Raw genomic sequence first — 26,500 nt, forward strand, 5'->3', positions numbered from 1 at the left:
ACAAAGGCCTGGGAAGTTAGAGAAGGATAGCCCCTACTAATGACATTTAACCAGGCAGCAGACATCTGAGACTTCCTCGTAAGCCTGGGCCATTACATATTTTATTGCAACCTATCATGGATTTATTAATGGATTTGTTCATGGATTTATTTAACAAGTATATTTATTTAATGACTATTTGTGTATTTATTTAATAAATAAGTTTCTGCTATGTGTAAGGTACTATTCTGAAGATACAGTAGTGAACAAGATAGAGAAAATGATTTATCTCATGGACCTTACTTTCTGGTAGGGGAGACAGACAAAAGGCAATAGATTTTCAACAATCAAATAGGCAATCAGGGCTTCCCTGGTGGCACAGTGGTTAAGAATCTGCCTGCCAATGCAGGGGACATGGGTTCGAGCTCTGTTCAGGGAAGATCCCACATGCCACGGAGCACCTCTAAGTTTGCGTGCCACAACTACTGAGCCTGCGCTCTAGTGCCCGAGAGCCACAACTACTGAGCTCACGTGCCACAACTACTGAGCCTGCATGCCACAACTACTGAAGCCCACGCGCCTAGAGCCCGTGCTCCACAACAAAAGAAGCCACGGCAATGAGAAGCCCGCACACTGCAAGGAAGAGTAGCTCCCACTCGCCGCAACTAGAGAAAGCCCACGTGCAGCAATGGAGACCCAATACAGCCAAAAATACATAAATTAAATAAATAAATTTTTTTAAAAATAGGCAATCAAATTGTCTATTTGACTATAGCTCTTATTAGCTATTACTATTTCAGGTAGTGTGACAAAACTATGGAAAACACTAAAACATGGTATGAGGATAAAAGTGATGGTGGGGAAAATGGGGGGTTCTTTTAGGTAACAACCTTCATCAGAGAGTTTCCGTTTTACTTGTGCTTGTTTACCTGCTTATTGAAACTGTAAGCAATTTTGAGAATAGTAATCACATCAGATTCTTTCTTTTCCCCCTCACCATCGGCCAACACAGAGCACCATTAGATGCTCAACACACACTTGGCAAATAAATAAGTAGACAAAGAAGTAGAGAGATGGGTAGATGGACAGAAGGATGAATGCAAGGATGGATGAATGGAGACTGTGAACTTAACCACAAGTTGAATTCTTCAGAGCAGGTGCTGCAACTGATTCATTTCTCTGCCCCAGAACCTCCCAAAGTGCCTGGCCACAAAAGATACTCAGCCCACATTTGCTGAAAAAATACCCTGCTCAGTTGCATTTCCCCAACAAGGGTCAAGGTTTGTCAGAGTGAGCGCCATCTTGTTCCCAGCTCACAACCATCTCCAGAGGACAGAGAGTGGCAGGGATGCTCTTTCAAGGGCTTTGTGGGCATTTGCATGAAAGGAAGAAGTTCTGACCTGAATATTAGTCAGTGGAGGATCCCCAGCTCAAGCTAGGATAAGGCTCTGGGCCACAAGTGTTACAAACCCTCTTCAGACAATGGAGTGGGGCTGGAGGTCTAGAAGTTGAGACCAAGGAATATAAGGATGAGGAAAGGGAATTCAGAGACAAGAGCCAGCAAAGCAGCCATTAGGCAAAGTGTCTTGATGAATCAGTCTTGCCAGGGGCCTCCGAGAAAGGACACAGGAAAATAGACAAGATGATCTTGGATGGCCTTTCTCATCCTAGTGGGTCTTTGGAACCAGGATGAACCTTGGCCCAGGGCAGCCAACGTGGCCCTTCTTAGCAGTACCAGTGTGGTTTTCCTATTGAATATGCCTATTTTTGGTAAACTCCTTCTGTGGAAGGGATCCCAGCCAATAGCAAAGACTCAGAATTGCCAAGTCCTAATTGTCAGGTCCCCTTACTTTCCCCCAAGCCTACCTCATCGTTTATCAGAGCCCATCCATCTGCCTCTGAGCTCCACATTATGAAATGTAAAGCAGCAGGAAAAGGCAGAAAATAGCAAGGGAAGCAAGAGACCCTGCAGCAAAGAAGTATCACCTGATTTTGCCTGCTGAGTTGTCTTGGTGGTTTCCTGACGCTTCCACTATCCACCAGTCTCCTGGACAGAGAAGCCAACTCACTTTTCCAGTTTCTCAGAGTGGAAAACTACCAGTACTGGCTGCTACATGCCCAGGCGGGAGCTCGGTCCATCCTGAGCTCTGGTGGAACCTGGCAGGCAGGCTGAGGAGAAGCAGCGGCCACCAGGCCCCAGCTTCCAAGAACTATTTTCACACTGTGCTGCCAAAGTTGAGAGCCTGAAAGGGCTGCTTGTTCCATGATGTTTACCATCTCACTGTTAGCTCCAGACCACAGGCCCCCATCAATGTGTGTCCTATATGCAGCTTCCAAGAAAACACACACACGACACACAGAAGGCCTGAGGCACGAAGAGCTGACAGCTGGGCCTCTCTGGGCACAGGCAAGGTTAAGACTGACGGGGCGGTGTGCAGTTACTAGGGTCAACCAGGGGACCCAAGACAGTCTCTGGCCTAAAGGAACATTTGCAATCATAAAACTTTAGAGCCAGGACTTTAGGAAACCAATCCCTTTAACGGCTCCATGTTAAATATTAGAATCTCTGAGGCCCAGAAAGGTGAATTGACTTACTCAAGGATGCACAGCTGACTAGGGTAATCAGGACTGAAATTCAGATCCCCTGATCCCTGGTTCCTCTTTCTTCAAGCTCAGGCTACCATGACCTAGTTTTTTTAGCTCCAGAGAGGACAAGGTGGTCTAGTTAAAGAAGCTGTTATTTGGGCCCTTTCTCTCCATAAGCTCTACCTAGCAGGCTACTTCAGACTGGTTCGCTGTGCAGGTAAATATCTACATAAAGGGATCTTGCTAGGTGCCAAGGAAAATTATTTGGGTTCCTCTAGGTACAATGAAGCTATTTTGCCAAGACCTCTTTTGCCCAAGTCTAAATTCCCCTTAGGAACAGTTCTTTAGAATTGCAGTTCTCCTAAAAGCCCCAAATATTTTCCAGAAACAGTTATTGCAGAGCTCCAGAAGAGGGGTCCCCAAGCTATACTGGATTTCCGGGTACTCAGATGAGGGCCAGACAAGATATGTTCTTCTTCCTGGTTAACAAAGTCAGCGAAAGACTTGTAGTAAAATAGTGTGTTCATTCCCTCAACAGGGAGGTAGGCTGAAGACACAGCTGGGTAGCCATGAGTCAGGAGTTGAGAAGAAAGCCACGGCATAGTTTGGAATCAAAACAGGTCTATGCTTAAAACCTGACTCTTGCGCGACCCCCAAGACAAGTTACTAAGCCTCTCCGAACCTCAACTTCCTAGTCTCTTAATAAGCCTGCCAAGCGGGGTTGTTGTGGAGATTTAATATAATGTATGCAAAGAACTTAGCACACTTCCTGGAAGACAATAGGGCTCAGTAAATGATATAGGAGAAGGAGAGGGGATATTATATTCACGTTTTCTTAAGCAATTCAAAGGTTTTATGGCCTTAGGAAGATTAATTAAGCTTTAAGCCTCTCAGTTTAACAGTAATAATAGTACTTGTTCATAAGAATGTTGTAAGAAAATATGAGTTATATATGTCAAGTACCTAGATAGTAATGTTTAGAGCAGAGTAATGCTTAGAACAGTAACGTTTAATAAAGGTTAGGTGTTATTTTCTTAACTATTTTTACTGATTCATTCTAAAAAAAAAAAAGATTGGAATTGGCTTCCAAAGCTGTATAAGATACTAAGTAAATAAATAAACAGAGAAATAAGTGGAGAAATGTGGGTAAGGGGAAAGAGAACAGGGACAATAAGATAAGACGGAGCTAAGGTTTGTATCCAAAATAATACATTTGGTTCTATACCTTTTGCCGGTGATGGGCCTCAAATTTGTGTCTAAGCTTCCTACTAGCCAATTCGAAAAGCAAAGCATAATCAGCTAATATGAATCACAATGGCAACGAGATAAAAGTTAACTTTTTATTTCTGTTTCCAGGTGGCATGGAGTAGCTTACAGTAACCCTCCACCTGAGGATAACTGGAAGAACTGAATAAAATTCACAAATCATCTACCTGAAAGCATCTGATTGATGCTGAGGTAGTGAGAACAGAGAAACTGAAGCTTCAGAGAAGGGAGAATCGGACAGGTGACATAACTTCTGTAGTCATGTGTAGCCCTTTGTCAACTGGAGGCAAGGGCAAGAGGCTGACTCTGGGCTTTGCACTGGTTAGAGGGTCACTAGAGGATAAAATCTAAGAGCTTTTGAAGTAGACCTGGGATCCTCCGAGCAGGCGGTTTTTTTCTTGCGCAGCACATTTGCCAAATGATGGGGCTGTGTAGAGACGCAGTGGAGAAACCTAAGGAGAAACTCTCTGAAAGGCTGAACTGAGTTTTTGAGTCTGACAAAACAAAGATTAGAGTTCAGGACCCACCAGGAAGAGAGGCCACAGAGAAAACACAGGAGTTTTTAAAAAGCACTGAATAACCAAGAACCCAAGCTTATACCCTTACCAATTGCCCAGAGTGAAGAAATTCTACCCCACCAAGTAAAGGGAGATCCAACTGCTTTCACTGTTGGCCAATCTGGACTTTGGGTTCACCTCTTCTTAAGAAAATCAAAGACCCAAACACGTTTCTAAAGAGAAGACCACCCCAGCCTCACAGAGAAGTGGGCCAAGTCAATTCAGGACATCTTAGTGGTTATAAATAAAGAAAAATATGTTTGAATTTACCCCAGTATTTGTAAATTTCTTACTCTTGGCACTTCAAGAGAGGAATTTAGATTCATCCTCATAAAAGAAATGAAGGATTAATTTTATTTAATCAAGAAACACAACCAGTAGCCATAGATATACCATGTCGTTGTTGCTGTTATAATTAGTAGTTGTAGCAGTACTAGTATTATAGTAGTAGTAGGAGGAGGAGGATAGCCATCCATCACTACTGAGCAAGTTCCTCAATAAGAAAAGCTATGACAAAGTCCTAAGTATTGGTCTAACCTACTAAAAACAAACAAACTAATATTATAGCTTTCTCAAGGTGGTTTTAGCCTGTCCCCATAGCCAGGGCTTCTCTTATGCCAGGATGAACCATTTCTTAAGTTAGCAATGCTTATACATAGAAGATACTCTTCGCTGTTAGACCTTATATATTGACTGCAGCTTACAGCACCCAAAAGATTAAATCTGAATCCCTCCCTTGAAAAGTCAAGAGTAAAAGCTTTACACATATTTGGGTAAACTTAAGCACATTTTTCTTTATTGATATCCACTAAAATGCTCTGCTCACAGGCCAAAGGAGGGAGACCTTAAGCTTTTAGGAATAAGCAGAGGCTGCACTCTACCTCTGCAAGGCGAAGGGCTCTCCGCCCTCGGACATCAGAGGCTGGACCTCTTTACTGCACATTAGTAGCTGCAGCTCAGGGAACTTCAGTCTATCATCCTTCTACTTTGCACTCCCGTCACTTAAAGGGATGATATCGTATAGCCTCTTCTCAGCTTCTGAACATCTTTGTGAGGTCAAGTCTCACATGGCATAATTTAGATCCATTTTTGTAGAAAAAAAGAGAAGCCTGGGAGCTTCTCAACTTCCCTTCTTTCCTGCCTTCTTTTTATTCCTCAAATATTTATTGATTGCCTCTATAGGCCAAGCACTGTGATAGGTGTCTGTCATGAGGACACAAGAGATCGACCACACCAAATAAGACAATAGCCAAAGTCATAAACATCTGTGAAGCAGGAAAAAAAGAAGTTGCATACTTTTTAACAACTCATCACCTCCCACTTAAGCCCCCCCCCACTCCAAAATCCTCATTGTTTTGAATGTCTTAACTTTTGCTTTACTTTATTGTGTATGTGTCCAAACCACTGAAAAATTCTGGGAGGGCTATCTTACCACATCCATGCTCTTCAGAGTCCTGTTGGCTAAGACCAAGAGCTAAGTCAACAATCACACTATTCTCCCCAGAAAAAATACACCGTCATGGATATGCTCAGCCTGGGCACACGGCCCTGAATCCCTTGGAATTAGGATGGCCGGAGTTCAGGGTTGTTAGAAACCCCTATTCTCCAAAGGTAACTTGAGTCTCTCTTGGAGACCACAAGAGACGATAATAGTCACTAATGAATGCTTTTTCTCTTTCCTCCTCCATCATCTGCTTGATAGAAACTATTGTTTTATAGTGTTTGGGTTATTTTAATTTCCTTCTCTTCCAAAAGTAACAAATCACAACACTTGATATTTACATATAACTTTCCAAAGCCCATTGACTTCATTATCTCATTTGGTCTCCCTATAGTAACCCTGTGAAGTGCAGAAAGCAGAGTTTATTCTTCCCATTTTATAAGGGAGCAAAGTGAGGTGCAGAGAGTTAGCTAAAGTCACTAAGCTAGATAGTGACAGAGCTGGAACTAGAATCTAGACCTCTCAGTTGCCGTGGTCTCTTCACCATCTTTGTTGTCATCACACTCTGCTGTCAGCACATACTCTCCACGCTGTCTGTAATATGACCTCAGGGTCAAGAAGAAACACCAATTTAGGGGACAATCTAGAAAGAGGGCCCAGGGAAGCTTATTGCTTGTTTAGATTTTAGAAAGTCTTGATCCCAGATTTGTTGAAATTTTACAGCAAAAGGAACGTGCATCCTGGGAGGGAAGACACTGGCACAGCATTTTGTTATCACTGGGTGAAGGCAAAGCCTTTGATCAGAAAGCACTTGTCACATACCGAGGATCCCAAAATCATGTGGTTCCTGTTTTTGGCAACACCTTGACCTCATCTTTGCCCTATGACCCCTCAGTGACAACCACCTCCACTCTCTTGTTTTTGCTATTTGTGGCTCTGTGCCTTTACTTGAGCTCAGTGCTCTCCCTTCCTTTTTTCACTGAGACTGGCAAATTCCTTTATCTCTGGGTCACTCTCATACCTTCACCATCTCAGCCAGCCTGACATTGGAGACTTGATGTGATTGGGTAGCACAAACATAAAATGAGTCTAACACTCCAGGAGGCAGTAGAGCACAGAGGTCAAGAATGTGCTCCCCGGAGGAGGATCACATCCCAGCTCTGCCACTTGGCTAGGTCTATAATCTTGAGTTACCTAATGTTCCTGGGCCTCAATTTCCCCTCGGTGAAACTGGAATAACAATACCACCTACTTCATAAGATGATTGTGAAGATTATATTTGTTGACGCCACTTAGAATGGTACCAGGAATATATTAAGTGCTCATTAAATATTAGTTGGTATTCTTCTTCAAAATTTGCATTCTCTTTTCCCCCATTTGGCACAACTAAGAGTGCTTAAGAGGCAAATGAGTTCCTGTTATCCCCAGAGAGAGATCTTTTTACTGGCAGGAAGGATACCAAAGGCCACCCTGAGGCTAGACTCGACAAACAAACATACAAGCAAGAAAGAGCCAATCTGGGCAGCAGCTAGCATTGTTCACTTACGAGAAATTCAACCCAGGAGGTGGCTTCCCAGGGCCCTGCTCGAGCCATATGAAGTACACACGTACACATACGTACAAACACACAGCCTTAGCACCTCAGGGCTGGTTTCAGAAACCTGGAACTAGCACCACATTCTGATTAACAGTTGAGGCCCCATAAACCCTCTCAGCACATCTCTGGAGAAAATGAATAACGAGAACCCTGGGAAACAGAAATGATTTTTCAGTATGGAAACGTGTGTTGGTAATGTAGCAGGTATCAGCCTTGGTGGGAGACGAGGGAGTGGGGAGAAGGGGACAACTCTGTGCGGAAAGCACCATAGCATCTCCAGTACTTTGGTTTCTTTGCAAGGGTGAGTTGGTCCTGAAGGGCTTCTAGCTCTAGCCTTGCTTGCTGAGTGTGCTAACAAGAGCGAGGTTCCAAGTGTGACCTCTATAGGACCCTGTTGTCTTACCCTATTCCTTGGCTTCAGGCTGTCCCTCAAACCCAAATTACCTCTCACCCCCATAAATGTACATCAGAAGTCACAGAAAGGAAACCATGAGGCTGCCCAGCTATACATGATAATTAGAGAAAGATCATTTCCTCAAATGGCTCCCAGAGGAGTGGGTAGTCTGGTGTAAGAAACCTGGGGCTGGGAGACAGGAGCTGGGGGTCCCTGCTTTGCCATTAGCTATGTATGCAGTCATGGAAAAATCATTCACCCCCTTTGACGCCCAGTTCCTTTATCTGTAAAAGGAGAAGGAAGGACTTAAATATCTCTAAGGTTCATTGCAGCATGAATAGCCCAGGATTCTAGGTCCCTAGGCCCTAAGAACTCACTGAATGCAGGACTGATGCTGGTAAGAATAAAACCACAGGGATGAACCGAAAACCAATTTGGAGCCAGTAGGAGAACTCCTCTCTGAATCTCAAACCCTTAATGTCTTTGTTCCTCCTTTCAAAGTGGGAACATTCTAGATACCAAAGGAGGACTGCCCCACCTCAGAGCTCTGAACTGCTAGCAAGTTGCCTGCTTCCTATGAGGGGAAAATCCAGGATGGAAATGGGAAGTCCCAGCACTGCCCTGCCCTGGCTCTGTACCATGGATCCTAAATGCCTGGGTTGCCCGTTGGAGAGAAGAGGTGTTTCTCCCTTTTCCAACCACAAGTAGTTGTCACAAGCCAAGTCAGGATTATAGGGACAATTGCCCCATGCTCTTCACATACAGCAGTGATCTAGTTGGCTGAGTGAGTCCTCAGGATTTCAGGTTTTCAGGACTAGGTTTTCAGAATAACCAGGTTACTTCTATTACTTCCTCCTACCTGGAACTCCACAAGGTTCTGGACCCTTAATGTCCACTGAAACACCGGTTTTATACATTCTGAAGGAGCCTGACCCTGGTGACTGATCAAACGACTTCGATAGCCAGGAGTATTCTTGTCCTTCATTGTGGAGTCTAGAGGTGTTCATTTCCCATGGAGGTAGCCTTGGCTCTCCTATTAAGTCCAGTAGCCACAGCCCAAGTTAAGAAAGAGGGTTCTTGACCCACGGACCCTACCGGAGGATGGAAAACTGCCCTATTGGGTCCTTTGCTCATCACCCTGCAATGTGTACTCTCTCTCCCTCCCAGCCATTGCTTGTGCTATTTCTTCTGTCTAAAAGGTTCCCTCTTGGACCCACCTCTAGAGAAAAAGATTCCCTAGAGAAGGTGGCTTCTAGTACTATGAAGCTCCTGCAGGCTAGGCTGGGGCGGGGTTTCTGGACTCAACCTCTCACTAGGGAGGATTTTAGGATTTAAATTGTAAAAATATTCATCAGCTATCTCCTATGTGCTTAGCCTTAAAGGCAAGATTCTTCTGAAGTTCAGACTTTAGATCCTTGAGCCTGGGAAGTGGCAGGGAGCTGGGGACAAATGGTCTTTCTTACAAAGAATAGCCATGCAAGTTCAGGGACCCTGTTTCCAAGCCCAAAGCCTAGCAATGTCTTCCAATATGGGCAGTAAAGTCCCCATACCACTAAGTCATAGTAGGTTTGTGACAAAGGATCTCATACATTATCTAATCCAACTTCATTTTACTACTGGTGAAAGGATTAAGAAAGTACAAAGAAAAATATAATGACTTAGTAGTGTTATGCAACTAATTTAAGACCAAGCCAAGGAAGCAATCTAAATGTCTTTCAACAAATGAATGGATCAAGAAGATGTGGTGTATATATACAGTGGAATACTACTCAACCATAAAAAATAATGAAATTTTGCCATTTCACCAACATGAATGGAACTGGAGGGCATTATGCTAAGTGAAATAAGTCAGACAAAGACAAATACTGTATGATATCATTTATATGTGGAATCTAAAAAATACAACAAACTAGTGAATATAACAAGAAAGAAGCAGACTCACAGATATAGAGAACAAACTAGTGGTTACCAGAGGGGACAGAGAAGGGGGGAGGGGCAATACCAGAGGGGAGAGTAGGGGATTAAAAGGTGCAAACTATTAGGTATAAAACAAGCTACAAGGATATACTGTGCAAAATGGGGAATATAGCCACTATTTTATAATAACTATAAATGGAGTATAACCTTAAAAAGTTGTGAATCACTACATTGTACACCTATAATATTGTATAGCAACTACACTTCAATTAAAAAAAAAAACAAAGCCAGATTGTAACTAGGATTGTTCTCAAAATAATTTTCTAAGTGAGTTAAATATTATTTTCCAAATGAACTACAAATCATTCATTAGAATATTCTAATAATATCCAAATCATTTAATTATTTGTAGAAATGTTGTTCAGAAATTGTTGGTATGATTCTTTGATGCAGATGCCAATAGCTAAATGATTCTCCTGAGACAAGATGTTGACAGAGGGAACTGCCTCAAACTTTTCCAATGACTTCCTCCTTGAACTGACAGTCAGTAGGTCCCAATCCCTGATGCACTGTTGCAGCTAGAAGAGAGCTAGGCACACTTTTCACACTTCAAGACTATGTACACACACCTGTACATCAGTATTTCCCATATGGACTTGCAAACCTTCCACAGCAGCCCGTAGTGACAATACCAATTTCAACACTGCCACTACTGGAAATGCTACTAACATCACCTGACCCACTACCTGCTTTGCTACCACTGTCAAAACTCCAGTGCTTCAGAGCAGTGAGCCACCAGCCCAACTGCCCTCATGCCTTGACCTGTATCACACTAGCACTACTCTGCAGCCTCCATGGGGGTGGCAACTGCAGGACACTTGTGATCTCAATTGTAGAGAATTTCTCTAAACAGCAACATTATTCACCGTCTGTTGGCTTCTGCTTCTTTGTCTAGATTGATATTTTTAAATATTCAATATCCTTATTATGAATAAGTCATACTAAGACAGAAGGCTCACTGACCAATGGCCATGGTGAAATCTTCAAAATGAACTTAAATCAGTGTTTTTTTTAGACTTTATATATTAATTGAATTTAATACTTAGCTCAATTACTATTTGCCAAACAATATTTACACTTAATAATCCATTAAAACATATTTCAATATTTAACAATAGATTGTATATAAGATTTGTTTACTACCCTATTCTCCTAACTTAACTCCAACATTTCATCTATTTATACCAAATGGCCAGCCTGTGGGGAAAATCTAACTGGCCAAGAATTTACTCTATTACTTTCAGTCCTTCGGTGACACCAATAAGGACTTCTGAAAAGTCATCCTTAAATCAACATGCATTTATTGTGTACCTACTCTGAGCTCATCAGTGTGTGCGAGCCCTAAGCCTCCATGAGCCCCAAGCTTTGTGACTAGACTCACTGCTTCCCATTGCTTGTCTCCAGCTTAACCTGGTAAAATACAAGAAATGGTAGAGGGAAGTATTATCCCCTCAGCATACCTCAAATATTCCATGTTCCTATAAAGTTCTTTGCAAGTCAAGACCTTTATTTCTTTTTCCTTGGCAGAGAGAGCCAGCAGGAATAGCTGATGCCAGGAATGGGGGAAAACGTTTTAAAGATAACTGCTTGCTGTCTTCAAACAGCCTGTTTTCTGTTCCAGGGCTACAGCGATGTTGTCAAACACAGATGGCTAGCTCTTTTGGTTTAGTCACTGAAATAGCCTCATGTCACACCAGTCTCTGTGAGTGTGCCAAGCACCAAAACATCCTACCATTCTGTGCATTCACAGCAACTCTTCCTTGGAGACCAAAGCAGGGAGAATGACACTGGGCTTGGTAAATGTAGTAGGAGGCAACCAGACTTCAACTAGGTGAGAGGAATACAAAGCAGAAAAATGAAAGAATGGTGTCAAAGTTCAGATCTGGGATACACCAACTAAGCTTATTATAAGAAAGCAATAAGGTGAGCATTTCACAAATGTACACTCATGCTATATGAAGAAGAGGAAATGAAAATGCCCTCAGGAATCCAAATACAGAATGAAGCCACTGGAACGCTCATACACTGCCATGGGGTGGCATATTGGTAAAATCACTTTGGAAAACTCTTTGGCCACACGTAGAAAAACAGATTATATGAAACTATAAGCCACTTCTAGGTATATACTCTAGGTATATACTCAAGTCAAGTCTTTTGACTTGAGTATATACCTCTATCAAAAGACCTTTACAAGAAGGGTTATAGGAGCTTTATTCATAATGAGCTCAAACTGGAAATGATCCAAATTCCCATCCACAGTAGACTGAATAAATAAAATATTCAAATAAAATAATAATATACAACAATGGAGACAGTCACCAACTGCATGCAATGATATGGATGAATGTCATGAACAAAATATTGAATGAAAGAAGCCAGACACAAAAGATGGCTCCACTTAAACAAAGTACAAAACCAGGAAGAATGAATTTATGTTGTTAGAAAACAAAATAATGACTACCCTTGGGGGGAGGGTGGGGAAAAGTGACTGAAAGAGAGTGTGAGGAGAGCTTCTGAAGTGCTGGTACAGTTCTGTTTCTTAATCTGGATACTGCTTAGATCGATGTGCTCAGTTTGTAAAATTCATCAAATTGAGCACTTATGCTATATCTACTTTCCTATATTTATATTTGTGGCAAGATGAAAAAAATGACTTCAACCCTTCACCCTTCCCTTCCCTGAAGGTATTCAGACCTTCCCTGTGTAATTTTTTTGTGCTCTCCCACTCTGACTCTGGGCTTGGCCATGTGACTTGCTTTGGACAATGATATCTCAGAGAACATGACTCAAGCACTGGCTTGAAACATGTTGCATGTTTCCCTTTCTGCTCTCACTGCTGTGCAATTTCCATTAAAACATATCTATACTAATCTGCTGGAAGAGAGCACAGCAAAGTTGCCCCAGTTGTCAGAGCCAAGGCCATCCTCAATGAGCCAATAACCAGCTTACGCCGAGATATGTGCATGAATCCAAAAGAGACAAGAAGAATAGTCCAACAAAGACCAGACTAAATCACCAGTTTTGCATAAGTTGTTAAGCGGCATTACTATGGTAATAGACAAGTGATACAACTGTATACTTCAATTTAAAGTTAAAATACACATGTAATTTAAAAAATTGGGGGAAGGGGACTAACATACCTATTTTTGAGCATGGCCACACCCTGTAGGAAAGAGAAACTGCCTGAGATCCTACAAGACCAGGGTCCCCAAAACATAACATGACATCCAAGTAAAATACAGGCCTCGGACAGCCAAACATAACTAGAAAACCAACCTGCAGAATTTCTCCAAGGCATCTAAAAATTCTCTCCTTCGGTGTCCCAGAAAATGCAGAAGCAAATGTTTGTTTCTTCCACCTCCCATTTTTAAACATTTTCCTTTTATTCTACCCTACTCCATATAAGAAGCCCTTTCACAATATGTCATAGAGAGAGTATAGTAATTTCTGTTCCTGCTATGGCCAGGTTTCACCATGGAGGGAAAAAAAGGGAGGGAGGAATGACCTTTTGGGCCCCTTAGCAGTGCCTTTCCCAAGATGAACCTTGATGGGCTTGAGTGTTCAGCTGTCTTCCAGCGTGGGGCTGAGCAATGGCTGTGTTACCTGGGTTAACCTGAGCTTTTGCAGAACTCAAGATAGGCAGCAGCAGGAGCAGCACCAAGGGCATTCTGGGAATCAGGATCATCTCAGAAGATGGTGTTGGAACTGGAGCCTGCAGCCCACCAAAAATGCAAGAAAACAAGAAAGAGAAGAAGAGGAAATGAGTGAGGCAGATACTTTCAACATGAATGAACACAACTTGCATCTTTGTGTTCTTACAGTGTTTATTTCTATATTCAGAACTTTAAATCATGGAGTTTAATACTTGAATGGGACATTCAATAGTCACATACTATAAGAATTTTCAAACTCTGGGACATTCAATAGTTATGTAATATAAGAATTTTCAAACTCTATTAGATCATATACTCATGGAATTAAAATTAGCCAAACTATAGGTGGGTAACAATGTTTTAGTAAGATAAATACTTACCCAAATTGTGAATGGTGATAAAGTAAAACTTACATTTACAATGTTTTTTCATAATTTTAATATTGATTCCAGTATTAAATCAAGAAAAACATTCAATGACGTTAATGTGTTTGCCTTTCAAAAGATGTAAGGTCAATATTTATCCTTTTTAGCTCTAGAATTATTAGCTCTAGAATGGTACCTGAAATTCTGTATTTTTAAGCTCCCCCAGAATAATCCATGTTATTAGTGGATTAGAGTTGAGACATCAGCATGAACTCACGTTTAGCTTAATAGAGATATAGATGGTCACATATGGAAATATTTATAGATACGTGTACACATAGGTTAGCACACACACACATATATCTATCTCCTTGCTATATAAGCTAAGAGGGCCTAGAAACAATGATACCCCAATAGCAACGAGCAAACCTAGTACCCAGATCTTGATTTCTAATACCATTCTCCAATAAAAGGGGCCAGGGTTCCCTTGGAGAAACTGCTAATTCCAGGACTGGGGCAGGAAATATGATGATCTTGGAGAATATTTTAGTGCCAGATGAGCCTGCAGAATCTTTTAGTGCCCCAAGTTGAGAAAGCATACACAAAAATGATGGGGAGGGCTTCCCTGGTGGCGCAGTGGTTGAGAGTCCGCCTGCCGATGCAGGGGACACAGGTTCGTGCCCCGGTCCGGGAAGATCCCACATGCCATGGAGCGGCTGGGCCCGTGAGCCATGGCTGCTGAGCCTGCGCGTCCGGAGCCTGTGCTCCGCAACGGGAGAGGCCACAACAGTGAGAGGCCCGCGTACCGCAAAAAAAAAAAAAAAAAATGATGGGTTTATGGCAAAGGAACATGGAGCCAACAGAAAGAGTTCCCAGTGGCCAAAGCTGGAACAACTTAAGCAACAAAATGAGTCAAGTAGTATTGGATTATAACTCAAGATATAAAATAAATATTTACAAGTCCATGTTGATATAAATAAATGATTGAATAAACAAATGGAGGAGAATAGACAAATTTCTCATGCAAAAGAATTCTAAATAATTATGTAGATACTCTCTACTCTTAAAGAGGTGGTGCATAACCACCCCTCTCACTTCCCCACCCCCGACTCCTTAAGTGTGGGCTGCACACAGTGACTTTCTTCAGAGTACAGTATGGAAATGGAGAAGGTAATTTTTCAGTAGAGAAACATGACAAACACTACCTCAAGCCAGGTGATCAAGGTTAGCATCAACTTTGTTAAGTCACACTGATAGTATGTATCCTTGATACGATGTGATGTGAATGGCACTTAGCCTCTGTAGTCTTTTTCCCAAAACCCCATTACTCCAGCCTAATCATGAGAAACACATCAGACAAATCCCAATTAAGGGAAATTCTACAAAATTCCTGATACATAATCCTCAAAACTGTCATGGTCACCCAAGACTAGAAAGTCTGGGAAACCGACACAGCTAAGGGAGCCAAAGAAGACAGGACGACTAAAGGTAATGTGACATCCTGGATGGGATCCTGGAACAGAAAAAGGACATTTGGGGAAAACTGAGGAAATCTGAATAAAGTAGAGACTTTAGTTAATAATGATGTGTCAATATTGGTTCACTAACTATGACATATGTACTACACTAATGTAAGATGTTAATAATAGGGGAACTTAGGTAGTGGGTAAAAAGGAAATCTATGTACCATCTTTGCAATGATTCTGTAAATATAAAACTGTTCAAGAATAAAGTTTATTTAAAAAAGAAACTCTCTTCCAGGTAACATTAATAGTCAACAAACACTGGATCCACTGTTAGGAAAAATATGTAAAACAAAATTATAAAGGGAGACAAAATCCCTTTAAGCTTGAGTGATCAGAGAAGGTTTCATGATGAAATCAGCATCTGATCAGATTCTTGAAGGATGAATAAGATTTTAATGGGCAATAATGGGAATAGAGTAAATAATAGGATGACATAGCTAAGACACTTTTTTGAGGAAACAGGAGCTTTCTATGATGTTTTCTAGGTAGTAGAACTCTGACCCACCCAAAATGGTAAGAAAAAAAAATAGGTATTCAGATAGTTCTGCCTGAAGAGGATAGAGCCAGAAACTAATCAAATACAAAAGACTAAAGTGGCATCACGGTAGGGGGCAGGGGCAAGTGACCCACAGACCACAAAAGGGTGATGACCATAGTTTCATGGCATTGATTTGGAGAGATAAAATATGTCTCAGTGCCTACACACTGCCAGCAGCAGGAACACTGCGTTTCTATAAATGAGTCCACAAACAAACATGCCCAGAAAAGAAACACACAGGCAGACCTTGGAGACATTGATCTTGGCTGTAGTCTAGCACTAACCCATGACCATGATCCAGGATGTCCTTCTACAAAGATCTGAGCTCCTTGTGAGCAGCCATTCAGCCTTGCGAGCACTGCCTTGGGTAACCACCCTCTCTTAGCAGCCTTTTGAAGAAGAGTGCTACAATTCTCTTTCATGACACCTTCTTTGTGGGTTCTTGGCCATTACTTTCTCCCCTCCATGACCTTCCCCAGTGGTTCCTTCTTTAAGGACTGTCTCCTACACCTCATTCCCTTCACACACTGAATTTGCTTATTAGATCCTCCATAACATGGTTATAAAATTACCCATTTAATCATTAGCTTCAAAATGACTCATTCTTGTATCTCCAAAAGAATACATTATATCTCGTACAAAGGAGGTGCTCAAAAACAGTTTTTAACTGAACTAAGGATTCACAAGTTGCTCAAAAAGTGTTGACTGAATTTCCTTTTGGAAACTCTTACTTGGTTGCAGGCTGTGAATCTCCAATACCAGTGATTATTTCTGTTTGTTTGCTTAAAATTAGGGTGTCCAGCAGCTAACAAACACAAAAGAACCATTAACAAACCTAGGAGTACTATAACTATACCATGGATATCTAACACGTGCCAAGGGCTATCTCATGTAATATTCACAGTAACCCAATGAGGTTTGTTTTCATCAGTAAGGTAATTGAGGAGGAAGAGGTTAAAACTGATCTGGTTACACAGCTGATAGGCACCAAAACTCATACATGAACCCAGGGTTTGTATTACTCTAAAATCCACTTAGGTCCTTTTGTTGTTGTTTATTTTGTTTCTGTCTTTGTTTGTCATTATACTACACTCTCCTTTTATTTTTTTAACATCTTTATTGGAGTATAATTGCTTTACAATGGTGTGTTAGTTTCTGCTTTATAACAAAGTGAATCAGCTATACATATACGTATAGCCCCATATCTCTTCCCTCTTGCGTCTCCCTCCCACCCTCCTTATCCCACCCCTCTAGGTAGTCACAAAGCACTGAGCTGATCTCCCTGTGCTATGCGGCTGCTTCCCACTAGCTATCTATTTTACGTTTGGTAGTGTATATATGTCCATGCCTCTCTCTCGCTTTGTCCCAGTTTACCCTTCCCCCTCCCCATATCCTCAAGACCATTCTCTAGTAGGTCTGTGTCTTTATTCCCGTCCTGCCCCTAGGTTCATCAGAACCTTTTTCTTTTTCTTAGATTCCATATATATATGTTAGCATACGGTATTTGTTTTTCTCTTTCTGACTTACTTCACTCTGTATGACAGACTTTAGGTCCATCCACTTCACTACAAATAACTCAATTTCGTTTCTTTTTATGGCTGGGTAATATTCCATTGTGTATATGTGCCACATCTTCTTTATCCATTCATCTGTTGATGGGCATTTAGGATGCTTCCATGACCTGGCTATTGTAAATAGCGTTGCAATGAATATTGGGGTGCATGTGTCTTTTTGAATTAGGTTTTCTCTGGGTATATGCCCAGTAGTGGGATTGCTGGGTCATATGGTAATTCTATTTTTAGTTTTTTAAGGAACCTCCATACTGTTCTCCATAGTGTCTGTATCAATTTACATTCCCACCAACAGTGCAAGAGGGTTCCCTTTTCTCCACACCCTCTCCAGCATTTGTTGTTTGTAGGTTTTCTGATGATGCCCATTCTGACTGGTATGAGGTGATACCTAATTTTAGTATTGATTTGCATTTCTCTAATAATTAGTGACATTGAGCAGCTTTTCATGTGCTTCTTGGCTATCTGTAGAGAAAAGTTTATTTAGGTCTTCTGCCCATTTTTGGATTGGGTTGTTTGTTTTTTTAATATTAAGCTGCATGAGCTGTGTATCTATTTTGGAGATTAATCCTTTGTCCTTTGATTCATTTGCAAATATTTTCTCCCATTCTGAGGGTTGTCTTTTCATCTTGTTTATGGTTGCCTTTGCTGTGCAAAAGCTTTTAAGTTTCATTAGGTCCCATTTGTTTATTTATGTTTTTATTTCCATTACTCTAGAAGGTGGATCAAAAAAAGATCTTGCTGTGATTTATGTCAAAGAGTGTTCTTCCTATGTTTCCTCTAAGAGTTTTATAGTGTCCAGTCTTACATTTAGGTCTCTAATCCATTTTGAGTTTATTTTTGTGTATGGTGTTAGGGAGTGTTCTAATTTCATTCTTTTACATGTAGCTGTCCAGTTTTCCCAGCACCACTTATTGAAGAGACTGTCTTTTCTCCATTGTATCCTTGCCTCCTTTGTCATCGATTAGTTGACCATAGGTGTGTGGGTTTATCTCTGGGCTTTCTATCCTGTTCCATTGATCTATGTTTCTGTTTTTATTCCAGTACCATATTGTCTTCATTACTGTAGCTTTGTAGTACAGTCTGAAGTCAGGGAGTCTGATTCCTCCAGCTCCGTTTTATTCCCTCAAGACTGCTTTGGCTATTTGGGGTCTTTTGTGTCTCCATACAAATTTTAAGATTTTTGTTCTAGTTCTGTAAAAAATGCCATTGGTAATTTGATAGGGAATGCATTGAATCTGTAGATTGCATTGGGTAGTATAGTCATTTTCAAAATGTTGACTCTTCCAATCCAAGAACATGGTATATCTCTCCATCTATTTGTATCATCTTTAATTTCTTTCATCAGTGTCTTATAGTTTTCTGCATACAGGTCTTTTGTTTCCATAGGTAGGTTTATTCCTAGGTATTTTATTCTTTTTGTTGCATTGGTGAATGGGACTGTTTCCTTAATTTCTCTTTCAGATTTTTTATCATTAGTATATAGGAATGCAAGAGATTTCTGTGCATTAATTTTCTATCCTGCAACTTTACCAAATTCATTGATTACCTCTAGTAGTTTTCTGGTGGCATCTTTAGGATTCCCTTTATATAGTATCATGTCATCTGCAAACAGTGACAGTTTTACTTCTTCTTTTCCAATTTGTATTCCTTTTATTTCTTTTTCTTCTCTGATTTCCATGGCTAGGACTTCCAAAACTATGTGGAATAATAGTGGTGAGAGTGGACCTCCTTGTCTTGTTCCTGATCTTAGAGGAAATGCTTTCAGTTTTTTAGCATTGAGAATGATGTTTGCTGTGGGTTTATCGTATATGGCCTTTATTATGTTGAGGGAGGTTCCCTCTATGCCCACTTTCTGCAGAGTTTTTATCATAAATTGGTGTCGAATTTTGTCAAAAGCCTTTTCTGCATCTATTGAGATGATCATATGGTTTTATTCTTCAATTTGTTAATATAGTGTATCACACTGATTGATTTGCGTATATTGAAGAATCCTTGCATCCCTGGGATAAATCCTACTTGATCATGGTGTATGATCCTTTTAATGTGTTGTTGGACTCTGTTTGCTGGTATTTTGTTGAGGATTTTTGCATCTATATTTATCAGTGATATTGGTCTGTAGTTTTCATTTTTGGTAGTATCTTTGTCTGGTTTTCGTATCAGGGTGACGGTGGCCTCACAGAATGAGTTTAGGAGTATTCCTTCCCCTGCAATTTTTTGGAAGAGTTTGAGAAGGATGGATGTTAGCTCTTCTCTAAATGTTTGATAGAGTTCACCTGTGAAGCCATCTGGTCCTGGACTTTTGTTTGTTGGAAGATTTTTTTTTTTTAACATCTTTATTGGGGTGTAATTGCTTTACAATGGTGTGTTAGTTTCTGCTTTATAACAAAGTGAATCAGTCATACATAAACATATGTTCCCATATGTCTTCCCTGTTGCATCTCCCTCCCTCCCACCCTCCCTATCCCACCCCTCCAGGCTGTCACAAAGCACCGAGCCAATATCCCTGTGCCATGTGGCTGCTTCCCACTAGCTATCTACCTTACTACGTTTGTTAGTGTGTATATGCCCATGACTCTCTCTCGCCCTGTCACAGCTCACCCTTCCCCCTCCCCATAACCTCATGTCCGTTCTCTAGGAGGTCTGCGTCTTTATTCCTGCTTTACCCCTAGGTTCTTCATGACATTTTTTTTCTTAGATTCCATATATATGTGTTAGCATACGGTATTTGTCTTTTTCTTTCTGACTTACTTCACTCTGTATGACAGACTCTAGGTCTATCCACCTCATTACAAATAGCTCAATTTCGTTTCTTTTTATGGCTGAGTAATATTCCATTGTATATATGTGCCACATCTTCTTTATCCATTCATCCGATGACGGGCACTTAGGTTGTTTCCATCTCCGGGCTATTGTAAATAGAGCTGCAATGAACATTTTGGTACATGACTCTTTTTGAATTTTGGTTTTCTCAGGGTATATGCCCAGTAGTGGGATTGCTGGGTCATATGGTAGTTCTATTTGTAGTTTTTTAAGGAACCTCCATACTGTTCTCCACAGTGGCTGAACCAATTCACATTCCCACCAGCAGTGCAAGAGGGTTCCCTTTTCTCCACACCCTCTCCAGCATTTATTGTTTCTAGATTTTTTGATGATGGCCATTCTGACTGGTGTGAGATGATATCTCATTGTAGTTTTGATTTGCATTTCTCTAATGATTAATGATGTTGAGCATTCTTTCATGTGTTTGTTGGCAGTCTGTATATCTTCTTTGGAGAAATGTCTATTTAGGTCTTCTGCCCATTTTTGGATTGGGTTGTTTGTTTTCTTGTTATTGAGCTGCATGAGCTGCTTGTAAATTTTGGAGATTAATCCTTTGTCGGTTGCTTCATTTGCAAATATTTTCTCCCATTCTGAGGGTTGTCTTAATCACAGTTTCAATTTCATTACTTGTTATTGGTCTGTTCATGTTTTCTATTTCTTCCTGGTTCAGTCTTGGAAGGTTATACCTTTCTAAGAATTTGTCCATTTCTTCCAGGTTGCCCATTTCATTGGCATAGGGTTGCTTGTAGTAGTCTCTTAGGATGTTTTGTATTTCTGCGGTGTCTGTTGTAACTTCTCCTTTTCATTTCTAATTTTATTGATTTGAGTCCTCTCCCTCTTTTTCTTGATGAATCTGGCTAATGGCTTATCCATTTTGTTTATCTTCTCAAAGAACCAGCTTTTAGTTGTATTGATCTTTGCTATTGTTTTCTTTGTTTCAATTTCATTTATTTCTGCTCTGACCTTTATGATTTCTTTCCTTCTGCTAACTTTGGGTTTCGTTTGTTCTTCTTTCTCTAGTTCCTTTAAGTGTAAGTTTAGATTGTTTATTTGAGATTTTTCTTGTTTCTTGAGGTAGGCTTGTATAGCTATAAACTTCCCTCTTAGAACTGCTTTTGCTGCATCCCATAGGTTTGGATCGTCGTGTTTTCATTGTCATTTGTCTGTAGGTATTTTTTGATTTCCTCTTTGATTTCTTCAGTGATCTCTTGGTTATTTAGTAACGTATTGTTTAGCCTCCATGTGTTTGTGTTTTTTACGTTTTTTTCCCTGTAATTCATTTCTAATCTCACAGCGCTGTGGTCAGAAAAAATGCTTTATATGATTTCAATTTTCTTAAATTTACTGAGGCTTGATTTGTGACCCAAGATGTGATCTATCCTGGAGAATGTTCCGTGTGCACTTGAGAAGAAAGTGTATTCTGCCACTTTTGGGTGGAATGTCCTATAAATATCAATTAAATCTGTCTGCTCTATTGTGTCATTTAAAGCTTGTGTATCCGTTTTAATTTTCTGTCTGGATGATCTGTCCATTGGTGGAAGTGAGGTGTTAAAGTCCCCCACTATTATTGTGTTACTGTCAATTTCCTCTTTTAAAGCTGTTAGCAGTTGCCTTATGTATTGAGGTGCTCCTATGTTGGGTGCATATATATTTATAATTGTTATATCTTCTTCTTGGATTGATCCCTTGATCATTATGTAGTGTCCTTCCTTGTCTCTTGTAACATTCTTTATTTTAAAGTCTATTTTATCTGATATGAGTATTGCTACTCCAGCTTTTTTTGATTTCCATTTGCATGGAATATCTTTTTCCATCCCCTCACTTTCAGTCTGTATGTGTCCCTAGGTCTGAAGTGGGTCTCTTGTAGACAGCATATATATGGGTCTTGTTTTTGTATCCATTCAACAACCCTGTGTCTTTTGGTTGGAGCATTTAATCCATTCATGCCTCAACAAATTTTTAAGTGTGCAACACATTATTGTTGACTATCGGTATAATGTTGTACGTCAGATCTCCGGAACCTACTCAACTTGCTTAATTGAAACTTTCTGCCTGTTGATTAACTCTCCATTTCCTCCTCCCCTTAGCCCCTGGCAACCACAGTTCCCCTCATTAATTCTATGAATTTGACATAATTGGTATCATGTACTATTTGTCTTTCTGTGACTGACTTATTTCCCTTAACATAATGTCCTCAAGTTTCATCCATGTTGTTGCATATTGCAAAGTATGCTTTTTTAAGGCTAAATAATATTCCATTGTATGTAGAAGCCACATTTTCTTTTTCCATTCATTTGTCAACATTTAGTTTATTTCCACATATTGACTATTGTGAATAATGCTACAATGAACATGGGAGTGCTAATATTTCTTCAAGATCCTGATTTTAACTATCTTGGATAAATACCCAGAAGTGGGATTGCTGGGTCATGTGGTAGTTCTATATTAAATTTTTGAGGAATCTCCATACTGTTTTCCATAGAGGTTGTGGCCAACTCATCTTCAAGAAGGATGCCAAAAATATATAATGGGGAAAAATGAGACTCTTAAATAAATTGTATTAAGAAAACTAGGTACCCACATGCAAAAGAATGAAATTGAACCCTTATCTTACACCATACACAAAAATCAACTCAAAGTGAATTAAAGACTTAAATGTAAGACCTGAAACGTTAAACTTCTAGAAGAAAACACAGAGGAAAAGCTTCACAATGGTGGCCTTGGAAATGACTACATTGATATGACTCCAAAAGTTCTGGCAGCACAAACAAAAATAAACAAGTGAAACTACCTCAAACCAAAAAGCTTTTGCAGAGCAAACTATCAACAGCATGAAAAGGCAACATACAGAAAAGGAGAAAATGTTTGCAAACAATATAATAAGTGATTAATATCCAAAATATACAAGGAACTCATATAACTCAATAGCAAAAAAGAAAAAAAGGAAACACCCACACAAACAAAAAAAACAAAACCAAAAAACCTAATAAAATTCCTTAAAATGGGCTAAGGACTTGAATGGACATTTCTCCAAAGAAGACATACAAATGGCCAACAGATATATGAAAAAATGCTCAACACTGCTAATCATCAGGAGATACAAATCAAAACCACAATGAGATATCACCTCACATCTGTCATGATGGCTATTATCAAAAAAGAAAAAAAAATGAAGGACAATAAGTGTAGACAAGAGTGTGGAGAAATTGGAACCGTTGAACCCTGTGGGTACAATATTTTTTTTAAATAACAAAACTTGGAAAAATTTCTATCAATAAGGGAGTACTATAAACTGTGGCATATTCCTGCTATGAAATACTATGCAATAGCTTAAAAGTATGAGTTAGAGCCACATGTAATTGCATGGTTAGATGCCCATGACATGGTTTTTAGGTGAACAAGCAGGTTTCAAGATTTATATGAAGCACACTATATACTTTTATGGATATATACACACATTCACATACATTTATATGTACATAAAAGATCTAGAAAGTTAAACACCATGTTGATAACAAACTTTAATCTAGTGCACACTATAGTGCTCGGATAGGGTGGTATGTGAGGATAGAGCAAGGAACCCTAGAAGGCAAATGCTGATAATAGTAGTTCCCTCAGAGATCATAGTGTTTGGCAGGGGAGATTGGAAATGGTGATCAAAGGGAAACTCTAGCCTTATTTGCGATGTTTTGATTTTAACAAAGAAAATATGTTCCCTGTTAATGTCATTCACATTGGTTTCTCTGACAAAAAAAAAATTCCTGGGGGCAGTCTATCAGAATCTCGAGGGTGCTTTCCAACCAACCATGCATATCCCACAGGTTCAAGGTATTGGGTGAACCTGTCTTATATTTTGAGAATCACTTGCAGTATTGAGAGATATTATCGATTAGTATATCTTGCAGATAAATAGAGAAGCAAAAGAAAAAAAGTTTGAGAGTTGCTACTTATACCTTTCATTTTTTAGAACACCTGCCCCTTAGTACATACCTACAAATGCATACTCATCAAGCCTTACAATAAGCCTGAAAGGAGAGATTAATTACCACCTGCCTTTACAAAGCAGGAAAGTGAGTCCCTAAGTCACTTCACCCACAACCTAGGCAGACTTACCTGGTCTGGCTGCTGGTTCCCACTCATCACGCTGAATTACAGTTCTGTCTGTCTTTCAAGCCAGACTGTGAGTCATTTAAGATTAGGGGTCTTGCTTCTCTCTACATCAAAATCAGATTAATTCTAACTTGCCTGGGTCACAAAACTAGAGACAGAGTTAAAACCCTTCCAGTTCTTCTGACTCCACGGCCAGTGTTACTTCACCCACAGCCCAAGGAATGTCAATGACTGTGTAGCTCAGAGAGTATATGTCCTGTGTAATGAAAACCCCACTTCCGCTTCACAGTCAAAATCTCCTGCCCTAGCCAAGCTGGATGAACACTCCACACTGACTCCAAAGGAGCCACGACTCAGGACCTCCTAGATCCGACGGGAGATGGTTGACTCTCCATCTCAGGACTGCCCACACCAGGATCTAGACAGGCTATGGGTCAAAGCCATCGGAAAAACCAGGAAGTAAATGGAAGGTTAGGCAGATGGGAGTGTGACAGCCACAGACAGGAATTATCGGGAATTTTTTTAAAAGAACCTAGAATCAAATTTCTTACAAGTTATTTCTGTACTTGGGTGAGCTTCAAAGGCCTCTTTCTGAAACACAGTCAGGGCCACATCACGGTTTAAGAGCAAGTCATCAGCACATCCTGCCTGATACCATCCCATTCTGTGGAGAGTTCACACAGATAGGGCTCGCTCCTGGTCAGTCCTGTGTCTCCTGCAGCTCCAGGTTACACACAGCTGAGGCAGTAACAAACTCCTCTTTTCCAACTGCCTTAAAAAGTCAGACCATTTCCTACTTTATGCTATCACTTATATGTGGAATCTGAAAAAGCCCAACTCAGAGAATCAGAAACTAGAGTGGTGGTTGCCAGGGGCTGGGTGTGGGGTGGAATGGAGAGGTATTGATCAAAGGGTACAAACTTCCAGTTATAAGATGAATAAGTTCTGGGGATCTGATGCACAGCATAGTGATTATAGCTAATGATACTATATTTTGTACCAAAGCGTAGATCTTAAATGTTCTTACTACAGAAAGGAAATGGTAATCATGGGACAGGATGAAAGTGTTACTTAATGCTATGGTGATCATCATTTTGCAATATATAAGTGTATCAAATCAACATGCTGTACACCTTAAACTTACACAACGTTATATGTCAATTATATCTCAATAAAGCTGGGGGGGGGGAAGTCAGACCACATCCCTAGTAATAAGCTCTACTCTAGTGCCCGAATAGGAGAGTGAGTGAGGATAGAGCTGCGAACCCTGGGAGATGAGTGCTGAAATGACTTTTGAACTGCTGAGTGAGAAAGGGTGAGCAGGAAGCTAAGGTCTCTCACCTAACTCAGACACCCAGACATCTCAGGGTATGAGGCTCTCTGTACTAGTGGAGAAACAGCTTTCTGTGCTCCAAAGCACACGCCCTACTACAGTGTCTGTTTTTTACTATAGGACTGATAGATGGTAGACAGAGAGAGAGAGAGAGAGAGATAATAGACACATGATAGATAGAGAGGTAGACAGATGATATAGACTTAAATATAAAAAGAAACACTTTTATAAGTGTTGCTATAATAGTTACCTGCATTTATTTGGAAGAACAGCCCATCATTCCCCCTCAGTGATAAGGAGAGTAAGCAAAGCAGGCAAGCCTTTGGATTTCTTCCGTTAACAAAACGGAAAGTTTCAGTTCTTTGTTTCTCCCAAGCCCCTTTGAAGTGACTGTAACTTACAGATAGTAGAGCTCTCATTTTCCCCCCAGGTCTGATTATTAGTAAAAACCACCTCTTTCTCTGAAGCAGTGCTAGAGGTATATCCCACTTTAAGAAATGTCTGAACTTGCCAAGCTCATAAATCATGAAATGTTTATCCACATTACAGAATTCTTTGAACAAGCCTTCAGTGCTGGGTACCTTTGAATAACAAGTTTCCACACAATACATTTAAAATAACATCCGGTATAATGTTCCATCTACGCACCAAACTCATAAATCACTGAGGGAGTCTCCACGTTACAAAATAATTCTTCACTTCACAAAGGGATCCACGACTGGGTTCCTCTGACAGCAAATCCTTCCAGCAATTCAGAATATGATTCAGTATACCTAAATCCGGTTTG

General features: G+C 40.4%; 1 protein-coding gene across 3 annotated transcripts in view; it reads right to left on the reverse strand.

Annotated features, from left to right (window-relative positions):
- Nucleotides 1-26,500, reverse strand: part of DDR2 (discoidin domain receptor tyrosine kinase 2) — a 163,934-nt gene that overhangs the window by 53,252 nt on the left and 84,182 nt on the right. For all 3 annotated transcript variants that reach the window (XM_082674930.1, XM_082674932.1, XM_082674931.1), the window contains one exon: nt 13,401-13,509. In XM_082674930.1, the coding sequence (XP_082531056.1) occupies nt 13,401-13,482 (82 nt within the window). In that variant the 5' untranslated portion in view covers nt 13,483-13,509. The remainder of the gene's footprint in view (nt 1-13,400; nt 13,510-26,500) is intronic.

The sequence above is a fragment of the Grampus griseus genome, assembly GCF_964374135.1.
Source record: "Grampus griseus genome assembly, chromosome: 1".
NCBI classification, from domain to species: domain Eukaryota; kingdom Metazoa; phylum Chordata; class Mammalia; order Artiodactyla; family Delphinidae; genus Grampus; species Grampus griseus.